This window comes from Diabrotica virgifera, chromosome 5 (assembly GCF_917563875.1).
Source record: "Diabrotica virgifera virgifera chromosome 5, PGI_DIABVI_V3a".
Classification (NCBI taxonomy): domain Eukaryota; kingdom Metazoa; phylum Arthropoda; class Insecta; order Coleoptera; family Chrysomelidae; genus Diabrotica; species Diabrotica virgifera.
The window spans coordinates 114,532,387-114,549,431 of record NC_065447.1 but is presented as its reverse complement, the minus strand read 5'-3'; the positions used below and the strand labels follow the sequence as shown (position 1 = coordinate 114,549,431).

Below are 17,045 nucleotides of genomic sequence, written 5' to 3'. Positions count from 1 at the left end.
GGTGGCCTTTGATCAATACTCAAATTACCGGGGTAGGAGCTCTTACCAGATCAATACTCCGGCTCGAACTCTGTTCTCTGTCTTCATTTACGGCGTTTTATATTCTTAATGGAATAATTCTATAACGCTCCTCAAACATAAGAAAGGAGATAAAACAGACCTAAAAACTATAGACCAATTAGTCTTCTAAACCACCTGTATAAACTGTTTGGTCGAATAATCACTGCCAGAATTTAGAACAAGCTAGAAACATGCCAACCGAGAGAACAGGCAGGTTTCCGTCCTGGGTATGGTACAAATGACCATCTAACTTGCCTACAGGTCCTAATCGAAAAAACTGTAGAGTACAACCGGCCGCTAGTTCTAGTATTTGTTGACTACAAAAAAGCCTTTGACACTATCGAAATGGTAGCCATCTTAAGAGCTTTGAGAGATTGTAGAATCGACTGCCCATATTCCAACATTATTCAAATGCAAATGCCACAACAGCAATAAACCTCGATACCCAAACTCAAAAAATAAAACTAAAAAGGGGAGTTAAACAAGGAGACAACATGCCACCAAAACTATTCAATGCCGTAATGCAGCATACATTCCAGATGTTAGAATGTGAAAACAGAGGTTTGAATGTCGATGGCGAAAGGCTGAATCACCTACGATTTGCAGATGATATAGTTTTAATAACCGACGACTTAAAGAAAGCCCACGAAACGCTGCAAGAACTACAACGAGTTTCTCAAAAAGTAGGGTTGGAAATAAACTTTGGGAAAACTAAAATGATGACCAATTTAGTACCTAGTGGACCACTGACACTAGAAAACAGTTGACAAATACATCTATCTGGGCCACGAAATACAAATAAGTAGAGACAACCAAACATGCGAATTATCTAGAAGAATATCTTTAGGATGGGCAGCGTATGGCAAACTAAGAGACGTGTTCAAGAAAAACATTCCAATAAAGCTAAAAAGAAAAGCATTTAACAAGTGCGTACTTCCGGTGCTTACTTATGGAGCTGAAACACTGACATTGACTAAAACATCAATAAGAAAATTACAAGTAGCACAACGAAAAATGGAAAGATCCATGCTTCGCCTAACTTTGAGAGACAGAATACGAAATGATGAATTACGGCGAAGAACTGGAGTGGAAGACATCATAAAGCGCATTACGAAGTTGAAGTGGAAATGGTCAGGACACGTCGCAAGACAGAGAGACAACAGATGGACAAAAAAGATCTTAGAGTGGCGGCCAAGGGCGGACAAACGAAGTCGTGGAAGACCACCTACCAGATGGACCGACGATATTAAGAGAATAGCGACAAACTGGATTGCAGCTGCCCAAGACAGAGACGGATGGAGACATCTTAAGGAGGCCTATGTCCGACAGTGGACAAATTTGACTGTGTGATGATGATATTCTTAATGGTGTTCCATCTCCAGTACTCATCGATGGTATTGGTAGATTGTCAGCGGTAGTGCATATAGAGAGGGGGACAGATGGCGGTAAGTACTGATGATGCCATCGTTATAATGTTCTTAGAGAAAAAAACGGGTTTTATGTCACAAATTTTCTGTTTGAGTGTCAAGCCCTTGTGATGACCTGTCGAATTTGAGTGTACTTACAGGATTTTGTGTGTAAGTTACTGGTTCTGTTCTTCTCTTGTGGAGGTGAAGTTATACACTGCACTAATCTTTAATTTACCGATTTATTATTAATTAACTATAAAAACACTATTATGTACAACCTCCGAGGCTTTTAAAAAATTATAAGCCATGCGGGTGCCGAGACGATCAGAAGATGAGAGAATTAAAAAAAAATTAATTCACGTTTTCAATTTCACATCAACATTTTCAATTTCCTTGCAACCCAAAAATGCAGCAGCATTATATTCTAGTTCAATCAGAGAGTGCAGGAAGAGTCTATACTGGTTTCTGGGCTTTTTTGCCCTTCATCAATAGACACATATATCCTTTTCTCTCTGACTGAACTAGGATACTTCGACGCGTGCCGTCCCGGATTGCAACGAACGAAATGGCTGGGGTGTCATAGCGACATCTGCTAAGAAACAAACTAAGTTCTCAATTTACATAAACCGACAATAAATATCGTTCTACATACCATCAGATTGAAAACAGTGGGAAACTTCTCTGGATACAACCTCCGATGCTTTTAAAAAATTATACGCCATGCGGGTGCCGAGACGATCAGAAGATGAGGGAATTTAAAAAATTTTTAATTCACGTCCCATCTGCTCAGCGTGGTGCAGCTCCAACGAGAAGGTTTCCTAAGTACTCCAAAAAGAGTAAATAAATTAAACATTAAAAATGTATAAACATTTTCAATATCTTTGCAACCCGGAAATGCAGGAGCAATATATTCTAGTACGGCACGCGTCGAAGTTTCCTAGTTCAGTCAGAGAGAAAAGGATATGTGTCTACGGATGAAGGGCAAAAAAACCCCGAAACCGGTATAGACTCTTCCTGTATTCTCTGATTGAACTAGAATATACCTAATGCTGCTGCCTATTCGGCTTACAACGAAATTAAAAATGTTTATACATTTTTATTGTTTAATTTATTTATTCTTTTTGGAGTACTTAGGAAACCTTCTCGTTGGAGCTGCACCACGCTGAGCAGATGGGACGTGAATTAAAAAATTTTTTAAATTCCCTCATCTTCTGATCGTCTCGGCACCCGCATGGCGTATAATTTTTTAAAAGCCTCGGAGGTTGTAACCAGAGAGGTTTCCCACTGTTTTCAATCTGGTGGTATGTAGAACGATACTTATTGTCGGTTTATGTATTAGTAGATTGAGAACTTAGTTTGTTTCTTAGCAGATGTCGCTATGACACCCCAGCCATTTCGTTCGTTGCAATCTGAGACGGCACGCGTCGAAGTATCCTAGTTCAGTCAGAGAGAAAAGGATATGTGTCTACTGATAAAGGGCAAAAAAAGCCCCGAAACCAGTATAGACTCTTCCTGTACTCTCTGATTGAACTAGAATATAACGCTGCTGCATTTTCCGGTTGCAACCAAATTGAAAATGTTGATACATTTTTAATATTCATTACTTAATTAATATTACTTTCCTCTTGCAAAATTTCAGAGAGATAGAGTGAGAATTATACCTTTTGAGTACGATAAAAAAATACTGACAGCGCTGTACTGCGTGGCGTTACTTTCTTGTGAGACTTTTTGTGAAGAGGAAGTGATTTTTCGGAAGTAAGTGGAAGTGCGTTTTTTGAGGAACTGGAAGTTATTTGAAGACCAAGGAGATGTGGCATTTAACAACATAAAGTTGTAATGATACGCCGATACGTCGAACACGCATCGACACTTAGAACCGTGCGAGTTTCACAAATCGCGCAGATGCCCCACTAAGTTCCACTTCTCCGAAACAACACATGCAGATGGATATTTAAGGAGGCCACAAGCAGAGATCCGCCGTGAATCTCAAACCGAATCCACGCTAGTAGCCCCAACAGCCTTTCAAAAGGCTAACAAAACCCTGAAAAGAGGAACACCGAGGCAGAACTTGAAGGAAACCGTCGTCCTGTTGAGTTCTCAACGAAAGAACGGAAAAGAAAACGAAGAAACGCCGCGAAACGCGAGAGAAATCTCACTAAAACCGTTACGCGACCGCGAATCGATACCATTGGTTCTAGCCGATCAGGCCACTAAAAAGGTCTAGACAAGCTTGGAACCTCCACGGTTTTGGCGCCAACCGGTTGACTGACTGCTTCTCCACTAAGTATTACCAAATACGCGGGAGAATCAGGCTATCGACATTGACGCTGTTCTGCGTTCCCGCGAACCAGAAACGAAAAGACCGCGAACGAGTGCTCAGTTCTCAGGTATATGTATGTACTTCATATCATTATCACCACACATCACCAAACATACACAAACGCACTACACACAATAACAGAGATACTGTATGTATAGGGTCCAAACATTGAGGCAAAGTTAATACACTTATGCTTCTGGTGGACTTACTGTATATATAGATTTCAAAATCAACACAATACGGACTTGCTTCGTAAAGAAGTCAAGTCTGCACAAACCAACTACACAACAGGGAAACTGTAGGTATAGGGTCCAAACAGTGAGGCGAGTTAATACACTTATGCTTCTGGGGGACCTACTATATTTATAGGTTTCAAAAGCACACAAAACGGACTTGCTTCGTAAAGAAGTCGGGTCTGCACATACCAACCACACAACAGAGACACTGTATGTACGGGGTCCAAACACTGAGGCAAAGTTAATACACTTACGCTTCTAGGAGACCTACTGTATATATAGATCTCAAAACACACAGCGCGGACTTGCTTCGTGAAGGAGCTAAGTCTGCTAATATCAACTACACACACGAATAATATATATATATATATATATAATTGGATCCAAAACGGGATAGAGTTAATATACTTATGTTCCTGGGAAACACTGTATATATAGAATTCTAAAACACGAACAAGCTAGGCTAAACCAAACACAATACTACTCTACACTGACTTGCTTCACTAAAGAAACCAAGTCACATACACACACAACAAAACAGGGATACTATATATATAGAACTCAACCACTAAAGTTACTATACTTATAGTTTTGATTTGAGGTACTGTATATATAGATTTCAAAAACACGATGGACAAGAGTACCACAGACACGGATGCCACTACCGACTTCGATGATGGCGCATCATGCTCCTCTGACTCCTCACAGGTTTCGCTACTAATTGACGGCAGGAACATAGAGACTCAGGAGGAGTGGATGCAAGCTCTCACCGAGGTGGTATCCACCAACATAACGAAATACCCAAAAACCACAAAAAAAATCATAAATACACTATATGAAAGCACGACACATATAGAATCACCACAGAACACAAACGCTACTACATCACAAGAAACAGAACATCCATATACATACTATATAACACAAATTCCGAGTAAATACACTAAACACAGCAGACTATCCAAAGCTATAAGAGAACACATAACAAAAGATATACCTTATACACTAAGAGTCTCTACACCACACAAACAAGCTACACTCAAAACACAATCACGCATACCACAGCTAAGAAATCGCAAAACCGAACTTTACACAAACACAGACTTCGAAAGCGTACAGATAACCTCATTCAAACCACTCGATTACATAGACGAATACCCAACGCTATACTCCAAAAGAATGAGGGACAAAGCAGAAAAAAACATAGAAAAACCAGATACACATACACAAACAAACCCCAAAAACACCCACACATACACTAAAATCGCCCACACATACGCCAAATACACCTACCACACCACGTTCGGGGAGCCTGAGCCCTCTCGAGACGCCCAGGACTCCTGAGGAGTGGAGGGAGCGCATAAGGTCTGCGTTCGACACCTCTCTTCGGGAGACCAACCCCGAACTGCACAGACAAGTACAAATACAACAAAGGCCAATGCTATCTCCACAACATACAAAACCAACCGAACATGGAAAAATCAAAGAAAATACACATACACGCACACTCACACATACACCTATACAAACCCAAACAGATACACAAATCAGTGCGCTCACTACCTCGCAGCAGGCGGTGAGCGTTCAGAACACAAACACCGACTTGGTACAGTTATATTCAAAAAAAAAAGGGTACAAGTATTAGAAAGAGAAGTTAACGTCATCCTATTTGTGTAAAACCGACTGGGATTTTTGGAGGTTATCAAATGTCACAGGTTATTAAAAATATAAATCATTGGCGTTGAGCATTAATTAGACGAAACCATTTATTCAACAATTATATAAAGAATAATTTTAATGACTGTTACAAATAGAATTTAGTATTTGGTGATAGAACCGTCTGCTTCTATAACTTTATTTAGTCTATTTGGCATACTTTGAATTATATTAGATATCATATTTGGATCAAGATCTTCCCAGCACTCTAAGATTGTATCCCACAATTGTTCTGAATTTTGTGGCATAAAATTTCTTTTATATATTTTTTTAACAATTATGCCCCAAATGTTTTCAATTGGATTTATATCTGGACTGTGCGCAGGCCATGGCAATACTTCCAGGTTTTGCGTTTGAAACCAATTCCTTACGGCATGAGCAGTGTTGACTGAACAATTATCTTGTTGATATATAAAAGTATTATTAGGATACAATTGCTCAATAGAAGGGAGCATTACGTGTTCCAAAACGTTAATGTAATTGTCGGCAGTAAATCTTCCCTCTAATCGCCAACAAACACCAGGTCCATGTATACTAATCCAACCCCATACATTTACAGAAAAACGTCCAGATTTATTATGAGAGTGAATATATCGTTCTTCAAACCTAGTATTGGCTGGACGATAAACACGGATTTGACCGTTATAGGTCGACTGAAAAGTCTTTTCATCAGTAAAAATGACGTTGTTCCAAAATTGTGGGTTGCGGTAAATATAGTTTAGTGCAAATTATACTCTTGCTTGCCGATGTTCAACAGTTACTAATGGTTTTTTAGCAGCTGGTCGGTTTTTTAATTCAGATTCATTGATCCTTCTGCTTACAGTAGGTTGGGCACCAGGAAATCCCGTATGAATCCTTGAATCCTTCGACGTCGAAAATGGATTATCTCTTAAGAATTGAACTAAAACAGCATCTTGTTGAGGAGTGGATACTTTGGAACGCCCTGAACCAACTTTTCTTTTTAATGATTGTTGTTGGACCCATCGTTGCTTAATTCTGAAGATTGTTTTCAAATTTCTATTATAGAAATTTGCTAGCGCACGAATTGACCATCCTTCTTCCATTTTCGTAATTATTTGAGCCTTTTCAATCTCACTTAAATGACGAGGCATATTAATTTTTTATTATACGTAACGTTAAACCTTCTATCAAATTAAACGTCTTTGACGTCTATGAGTTGCATTTTTGATCACTTATGACATTTGATAACCTCCAAAAATCCCAGCCGGTTGTACACAAATATAATGACGTTAACTTCCCTTTCTAATACTTGTACCCTTTTTTTTTGAATATAACTGTACATACACCTATGGACCAAGCAGAAGAACACACAACAAACGATACCAACAATACACAACCAAACACCACACAAAATTCACCCAACAGCAGCACACAAACAGACGACACAACCTACAACTACAGACTAGAGCATATCCCCATAAATATCTGTCAGCAGCGATCATTTCATGAATTTATCATAAACAACAACTTCCTAACACAAGATTTTGACTCAATAAAAGTCTTCCCCGCCCATAAGGCAGCCTCAATTCGTACGACCGAAAAAATAAATCTCATCAAATTCCAGGCAAAAATCCACAAAATAACCAACGATAAGTCAATGAACATCACATATAGTCCGTATTCCAAAAGGACAAAGCCAACTCCACCGCAGCCAAGCCCAGCTGCACCTTCCCAAACATATCAAATGGTTATAGCCGGAGTAGACAAAAGTCTAACACAAAAATATATTGAGGAATTCCTAACCTCAACAAATTTTCCGTTCAGCAAAGTCGTACGAATAACCGCCCGATCCAATAACAAACCTACCTCCTTCATCAGGGTCTTCACAGACTCAGAAACCAAGTTCGCAGAAGCGCTTCGGTGTGGTATTAGAATGGATGGGGAACGGCTACGTTGCGAGCTTCCAAGAGCAAGCAACACTGTTCCTAGCTTCCTTAAATACTGCACAAGATGCTGCAGAAACGATCACCTCCGCACAGAGTGCCGCCAACCAGACATTATCTGTCCCTACTGCGGACAACAGCACAGATCGACTGCATGCCCTACGACAGACAACCCAAAATGCCCTAACTGCGGGGGAAAGCACCCAGCTTTCTCATCAAAATGCCCAAACCGAAAAGTAACGCCAAATAACGTACACAATGCAGAACCACTACAAACCAACAACACAGCAAAACAAAACCTTACCAGCGATATAAAACAAGCAATATACTATACATCTATGATCCTCCTAAACATATTCCCAGATCAACGAAACGAAACAGCACATTACATAAACACAATAACAAATCAAATCTACGGGCACACAGTAATCACCACAGCAAACAACAACATAATAACCCAATCATTCACATCACTACACAACTAAATTACACTAACACATACACCTAACACCATTATCATTAAAAAAAAAAAAAGAAAAAAAAAAAAGCATTCATTCATTACACACGAACACACACATGCATGCATATACCACAATATTCACTCCAGAACGCACCACTAATACATAACAAACCAAATAAAATTAAAAAAAAAACCGAAAACCTACACATTACCACACACAAAACACCATAAGTACATACATACTAAGAAGAAACGAGCGTTCACGTATACTCCTTCAGAGTCGAATCACACAATACAGGATAGGGGGAAGGTAGTTTTCTGTGGTTTCCTACCTTCATTGCACAATGATACCTATACCTAGGAGAGGATCTAGCCACAGCTAACCTCCACGCGTTACCAAAAAAAACAAAAAAGCCAAAAATCTGAAAAGAGCCGTTTGTCCACACCGAGCTTGGGGTTTCGTTGCGGGCTTGGTATCTACCTTCCGAAGAACGGAAAGAAATAGCGACCGAACAAACAGCAACAGCACAAGAAGGAGGAGCTTGTCGGTGGGGGCGGAGCTCTGCACGGCTTGGCCTGCCCTTTGGATGTCAGAGTGAAACGATTCCTATGTTATACCCAAACCCAAAAAAGAATCCCCGTTCCGTGAAGAGGCGAGAAAGCCTAAACGCGGTTATCATAACATGTCCTGACTGTCAGAGATCCGCCAGTCTTGAAGCGACAGCTCTGGGCTCTACTACCAGCCAAGCGAGGTGAGCAAGGCAGGCCGACCTGAGTACCGAGGCACCGTGGTGAAGTGATCTCGCAAGCTAAGGCAGGCCAACTCGAGCCGCAAGGTGTACCGTGGTGAGGTAATTTGCGGCTCATAATTAAACGGTGGTGAGCAAGCTCCCGATAAATTTATATATTTAAATAACGTGACTGCTTTGCAAACTTACACTGTGCTGAGGTGTAGGAACATTTCACATTATTGTTAATTTTGCTTTTCTTTTTCAGACGTCTATCCGGAGGAGGACTTAGCTGCGCCTCGGCGACAAATAGAATGATATTTTATTTTTATTTGTTTTTATCTGTAAATATTTAGATCGGTTATATTTATTTTGTTTTAACCTGTGTTTTAATGAGTCTGTCGTCTTAGAAGAGCTACCCATCACAAAGTTTTTGGACATTTACAAACTTATAGTTGGTTTTCCAACAGTTCTAAAAATAAATGTAAAATATTATAAAAGTTTTCGGTAGCTTTCAGAACAAATAAATTAATGAATTTTCTCTTTATGATTAAGAAACTATATTAATATATTTTTATTACATATTTAAGGTTGTGCAATGCTAAAAAAGGAATCTGCAGAAGACAAAAAAATATTTCCAAAAATATGGGTACATGAAGTAATGAGAGTATTTTACGATAGATTAGTAGAAAAACGAGACCGACTATGGGTTTATGAAGAGGTTAAAAAATATGTTAACGATAATTTTAGAGAAAATTTCGATATGATTTTTGGACTTTTAAAAAATGATCAAGGTAAAAGTTTTATACAGCCAACTTTTTGTTTAAATTCTAATGTGATTTTGGTATGACGACAAAGTGTCGGATTTCTTCTTTCTAGCATGATAGATCATGCTAGAAGGCTACTGCCTGATCATTGCCATCAAGTCTTTTCCGGACGATGAGGTCCAGAATTCTCGCCATCGTTTTGGTGGTCTACTCTGTGGTATTTTTCCTACTAATTTATTCATTTTTGTGCTTTTAACGAGTCTGCTAATCTTCTTTCTCTTTATATATGTTTGTTCCAATATTTTCGTCTCTGTCTGACCCACCTTCCTATGTCCTGTATTCCACAGTTTTGTTTGATGTCTTCACTTATTATTCTGTCACGTTAGTTTTGCCTTGTATACTTCTTAGTGTTCTCATTTTAACTGTTCTCATCATTTGTAACGTTCTATTTGTGTCTGGTTTTGTTTCTGTCGCATATGTTATAGGAGGTCTTATTGTTGTTTTATATATTTTGACTTTGCTTTCAGTATTTCACGATTTCTTTTAGGCATCCCGAGATTCTAGCTTCGCCCTCTGTCCCTGCCCTAGATCGCCCTCTGTGTCGTTCTCAATATATTGGCTGACAACTCTGTAAGTGTCACGGTCTCCATTCCATAAGTCATAACTGGTATAATACAACTGTTGAATATATTTATTAGTAGCTTTTTGTTTTTCAACACATCACTGAGTCTTCTTACTGCTGCCCAAGTCATCCGGATTCTTCTAGTTATTTCTGCCGTTTGATTGTTTGACCTAGTTTGATCGTATGACCTAATTAGGTATATATACTCTTTAACACTTTTGATATCACTTACATCTAAGTCGATTGTGATATCTTGATAATTTGTCATCACTTTTGTTAGATTAAAGTTCATTTTTAAACTGACCTTTTCATATTCTTGTTTAAGCTCTTTTAGCATGTAGATTAGTTCTTTTGTATTGTTTTTATGACTAATATGTCGTCGGCAAATCTGAGATGACTTAAAAATCCGCCATAGATCTTAATTTCACGTTGTTCTCAATTTAACCTCTTGCACACATATCTTCTAATGGAAGAGTAAATTATTTTGGTGAGATAGTGTCTCCCTATCTAACTCCTCTCTCCGTTCTTATTTTGCTTGTTGTTAGACCTTATGATACATTTATTTGCATAGTTGCATTATGTTGTATGTATTTGAGGAGTATGCCTTATTGTAATCCACAAATACCAAATGAAGAGATTCATTGTATTCGTTACACTTTTCGATAAGTGTCCTTATTGTCTGTAGGTGTTCTATGGTACTATAACCTTTGCGGAATCCCGCTTGTCCAACAGGCTGGCAACTATCGAATTTATTTGATAGTCTGTTAGTAATTATTTTGGTACTTTTTGTACGGATGTGGCAACAGGCTTATTGGTCTGTAATTTTCGAGTTTGTGTTTGTCTCCCTTCTTGTGTATTAAAAGTACCTGCGCATTTTCACAAGAGGTTGGAATAGAGACACTTCAAAATTGTTTGACCTCTAGCTCTAATCATCTCCTTTTTTATTCCGCCGTCTCCAGGGGTTTTTCCATTTTTCATCTGTTTTAAGGCAGTTATAATTTCCTCGTTAGTAATTTCTGGTAGTGTTTCAGATCCTTACATTTAGTATTCTTCGTTCCATATCGTAGGTTTTAGGTTTTGCTACACTGGAGGAGTATAATTCTGTATAGTAATCTTCAACCATGCCTACTTTCTGGTTTTTGTCATTTATAATGATTCCATTTTTATCTTTCTCTGTTCGCTAAACTCATACGCAACTTTTTAGATATTTTAGTCGGTAATTTTGTCAATTTTAGTAAAATTGGCAAAAAATAATTACCAAATAGTTAATAATCACTAATAAATAGTTAGTAATTTCGCCACTTTTTGCAAAATTGGCAAAAAACAAAAAAAATAATCGACTAAAATATGTAGCCAGTTGCGTCTGAGTTTAGCGAACAGACTATATCTGATATACGTCTTGTCGGCCTTTGCTATTCAGAATTTTTAAAACTTTCATACTCTTAATTTTCTCTATAATATTTTCAAATTTTTCGGTAGTGTTGACCCTGATCTCTTGTCTTATTCTGGTCCTTATTGCCTTATCAAGTTCCTTATTCTAGTGAATTTCAATCTATGCAACTTCTGTCCTTTATCATCTTTTGTGTTTCTATCTTTAATTTATTATTTTTCGGTTTATGAGTCGTATGGGTTTTTTTGATCGCAGTGATTATACTCGTTCTTATCTTTTCTTTTAATTATTGTATTGATTTTTTCTCAAGATGTTTCTGGTAATTGGTACTGTTTTGTATAAGTTCTTTAGTTGTTGGGGTTCTTCTTTACAAAATTAATTTGTTTCTTTCTAATTTTTTATTGATAACTATTTTTGCTCTTACTTCCGAGACTGAATCTATTCAGTACATATACATCCAGGGCCGGATTAACACTTTTGCCGCCCATGGGCCAGAGGTCTGCCTGCCGCCCTAGCGGGGGTGCAGCACCGGGGGGGGGGGGGTGTAACGGTCCACCCGTTATATTATCATTTTTAGCGCTGTAATTATTTTTAAAAAAATAATTATTTTCTCTTGACCTCCCATTTAAATTCTTTAATTTATCGTAAAGGACTTCTCATGTGACGTCACACTGTACGGAACATAGTTGTTGAACCGTTCCTTGTCGTTTAATTCGTGTTCCGTGAGAGTTTGACGTTTTCCTCGCTGACTGTGGGAGGAATGAGAGGCACTTGGCCGGTGGCTGCGAGGTTGACAGGTTGGTGTTGGTGGTTAGTACCGTAAATGGCGGTTAATTTCTTCGAAATTAATTTTTATTTCAACTAAGTTTGGAAGTATAGTAAAAAGTTACCACCACTTGTTTCCTGGAGTACGGGTTTCCTGGAGTAAGGATGGGAGTACCATCAGTGGAAGAGGAATAAAAAATTAACCGGTAAATCGTTTTTTCTACTAATGTTTTTTAGTTAACCTTGAATATATGAAATAGTTGGTTCATTGTTAAATGTTCTTAGCCAGTCCCTTAGGTGAAGGATGTAGATTATTTCGATCTTTATATTATCTTTATATCGATCTTTATATTAATGGGGTTTTTGGTTTTACATAACCAAACATTTTTGAAGTCCTCAAATTAATATTGGAAATAATTACCATTTCTCTGTACGTTTTAAACCGATTGAACATCCAATATATCTATAAATTTTCATGTCCAATATATCTATAAATTGTCATGTAACTATCTTTGTCTGGTTCAATACCATTTCATTAAGGTATATAAAATGTATGTAGATGGCTATTACTATCTTAATCTCATGTTATTTCAGATAAGTCATATTTTATATTCCTATTTCAAATGCAATGCCATTATTTGTTCATGTTTTCAAACTCAAAATAGTTCAAGGTTACCTGAGATTAGTTTTTGTTCCATTTTTAATGGTTGTTTTTTTTATGTTATTGCTTCTAAAAAGTTTTCCTCGATTATGTCTTCTTCTCTTTACTTTTGTTTACCGGTTTATATGAGAAATCAAACGAAGTATATGTTTTTAGCCATTTGGAAGAAAACTAACCCTCATGTGATGTCGTACCCACCTTGACTACCTAGGGAAGCCACCTTGACCTTATTGCAGCTACCGCCAAGTCAAACTGGGAGTATGTTTTGGGAACAAGCTTTTTGGGGGACATTCCAGCTCCTTTTCGTCCTGCCACCTGGGCCTACGGGGGGGGCATGGAGGTGCATCATAGTGATGCTCACTTTCTAGGATGCAACCGCAACCTCGTTTGGGAACATTTAGTGAGGAGTTTTAGTAACTATTGGTTTTTTTTATATTTCAGACTATCTGTTAAATACACTATGTTTTTTTTTCCAGATTTAGGTTACCTCTGTTTTTTTTGACATATGTATTTGTATATTAGATTATTTGGTTCCCAAACTTTGTATCTACGGTAACTTCTTGTGCACAGGAATAAGCCTAGAGAAAATTAGGTTTTTAATACTTTATTATTGCTTTGATATTGGTTTATGTAATTCGGGTAAATTTATTTTGTAACATTACTTGCTTGTTTCCCAAATATTGTATTTATTCGCTTTATTTCGTTTGTTCGGTTACTTCGTCGTTACTTTATTTCATTGCATTTGCTCGGTTAATTTAGGTCATTTTGTCGGTATTTTTCTTAACTTCACTTCTATAACGTTTATTCATTTGTATATTTAATTTTGCTTTATTCAGTATTGTATTTTCTCTTAGTGAGGCTTGGGCCTATTTATTTGTATTATTTTCATCTTCGTCGGTTTCCTTTAGTTGTACGTAGCAGGCGTACTATAACCATTTGGTAGAAGACTTATGTAATTTTGTACCCTATATGTTAGTAAGAGGTACTTATATTTAAGTTTGTAACAGATAACATTATTGTTGTTATCTTTAAAATATATATATCTTCTTGTATAACTTATGTCATTTTAGAGTCACAGCATAATATGAACTTGCTTAACTCAGAGATTGTTAAAAATCTGGTAGTTATTTTTAATAAATATGTTTATTTATTTTGTATATCATTTATTTTTATTATTCCTTTATGTTCATTATTACAGGTTTGATATATTTAATATCTGACAGCAGTATAAGATACCTGGGAGAATGATCGAAGATCATTTTCATGGCGCCCATGATTGGTTAGATTTATTTATCTTGTTCGTCTTTAGAAATTATTCATCTTCATTCCTCTTCTGTACATTATTCTTATTTTATTATTTCATATTTTAGTCATTATTACTATCTACATAGAGCTACTGTTCTTCGACAGGCATGCAAACGAGCCGTATCCATCCTTGAGTGTCAAGTTGCTCTCTTGCATCTATAGCTAGCCAACTCTATTCAGTTTGCCTCTGTCTCTTCCCACGTCTACTTATTATCCCTTCTAATTCCCCTTTCTTCAGTACTACTGCAAAGTAGTATTTTTTATTTTTCCTACTTCGGCTCAACCGCTGAAGCCCCTTCATTTTTATTTTCATAAGAGGCCCCAACTAGTTACCTTAGTCTTTTCTTTTCTTCTTTTTTTTCCTTACTTCTGTTGGAGTATATCTTTCTTTTTACTTTCACTCCAACAGAAGTTTTCTTATTTTTGTTACACTGGCGCCCAACGTGGGGCCAACCGTTTATGGTTCTAAGACAGTAGTTCTTTTAGTTCAATTTTCTTTTATTGGAATTTTCTGTTTTATTAACTTTTTGATATCTTTGTATACATGTTACTTCTGATTTATTTTTGGTCTTTAAAACTTTACGAATACTAAACAGGTAGACTTATGCTGCTTTTGGTTTTGATTAGTTTATTTCGATACCTCATTTTTAGTTTTAGTGGTACAGCTCATATGTTAGTTTGGATTTTGTATTTTTATTGGAAACTTATTTATGTATTTAGATTGAGTATACATAACTGACATTATGTTCTATTAGTTAAATTTTTATTCCTTCTACCAATGGTAGTACGTTTGCGCGTACAATTAATCGTTGAATATATGCATACATTTTTTTCTAGTATGGTTATATTTTATACATAACTAGAAATCATTTTCAGTATTTAGGTATTTTATTTACGCTATTGATTTGATTATTTATATATTTTGCTGGCATTTTGATTTGTTGGTGTGTCGCTAATATTTTCTCCATATGTATCTTTGTCTTACAAACTTTAGATTATATTTTATATTTGTTATTTTTGATATTTGGGTTGTTTGGTAAGACAGGCACACACCACAAAGCAATATCAGTCCAGACATTAGTTTCTATACATGATACGTTGAATTCGCATGGTTCGGATGGTTACAGATGGTCATCCAAACTATTTTTCTTTAATTGGTAGTGTTAAATATAACAATTATAATTATTGTATAGTAAAGTAGTTCCATTATCCATCTCAGTTTCTAGTTTTATTATTGTTGATAATAATATTATATCAATGTGGGTACCATAATATAATGCTCATAGAAATCAGATACTTTAGGTTGAGATTTAAATATAAATTCTTTATTAGTTAGGAAACATTGATACTATTTTCCTACTAAGTTATAGAACAGTCTTCAGAAGAAGATTACCTTAACAGTGTTGTTCAAGCTAATCTCTTCTTCTGTTTGTCTTTAGCTTAGCTCAATCTTTAGGATGGTTAGAAATTTTAGTCTGATATTTTTTTTGTCATCGGATAATGCAGGTACCTACATACATTGCTTGATTTCATCTTTGGCTTTGTTGTTGATGACTTTTAATTTATTACTTATTAATTTAATTATTATGTAGTACTTTATGTATGAGTTTAACTTTTTTTTTGTATTAGGCATGGTGCATTGTAATTATTATTATGAGTCAATGTTATTAATTGCTAATCCTGTCAGTAGGATTATACAATTAATCAGAACTTCACTTGTATTTTTGTTTAGTTTTTGCACACCTAACCCCTTAAGTTAGAAGGGTTGTTGAATTATTATATATTTATATACTTATTTGGACAGGTAAGCTCATACAAGTAGGTACTCTTGTTTAATATGGATATTATTATGGAACTGTATGTTATGCACTACTTATCTCAGGTTATGTGTTATATTATTTGGAATATTTGATTACTTACTAATTTTTTTTTTGATCGTATTTATATCTTATTATTGAATTTGCCATATTGGAAAGATGTGGTTTTTAATTTGTTATTGGGTTACTCTATTAACATTATTTGTCTCCAATATCTTAAACACTTTATAATAATTTATATCCTTCTATCCTACACAGTATGATTCTGGAATTAGTTTGGAATTTTGATGTAAGTATGTATGAATTCTTGAGTCTTTCATATTTCTTCTTAGAAACTACTTAGTCTGTTGATGCTCAAAGTTGGTGAATACGTGGGTTCGAAATTCAGCAACTGATCACTGCTGTCCGGTTTCGTAATCTATGTCCTCATGGCAGAGTAGGCAGATGTCTTTTCATCATTACATTTCCTAAACATTTTTCTGTAATCAGTTTACTTATTTCAGTTTTTTTACAATTTAATAGGGAAGTATTTAGTTCATATTAGGCCTTTTGCTTCATAGTATGTTTGTACTTTGAGTTGATGAGTAAACATGGATAAATATCTTGCGCACTTGTTTATAAATCAATGCTTAGGCCATCCCTATACATAGTAGGTTCGTTAAGTCAGTATTTGGAGTGTTTAGACAGATGAGTTGTTCATTTGAATAGATTCCCACTTCTTTTCGTAGGCATTAGTTTGTTATTCAGATTCTGGAATATTTCCTGAATAATTCTATGTACGTATGTGAGAACGCATGAATTTGCAGTTTTATTTAAAATTGTGCTCGTTCTCGTCAATTTTTTTCCCTATCACTTATCATATTTTTTTTTTTTTTTTTTTTTTTC

The 17,045-nt window shown here is 36.3% G+C and overlaps 1 protein-coding gene across 1 annotated transcript in view; it reads left to right on the top strand.

Annotated features, from left to right (window-relative positions):
• LOC126885102 (dynein axonemal heavy chain 12) overlaps nt 1-17,045 on the top strand; it is a 660,248-nt gene that overhangs the window by 353,981 nt on the left and 289,222 nt on the right. Inside the window, exon 19 of the mRNA XM_050651529.1 lies at nt 9,424-9,627. Within this exon, the coding sequence (XP_050507486.1) occupies nt 9,424-9,627 (204 nt within the window). The remainder of the gene's footprint in view (nt 1-9,423; nt 9,628-17,045) is intronic.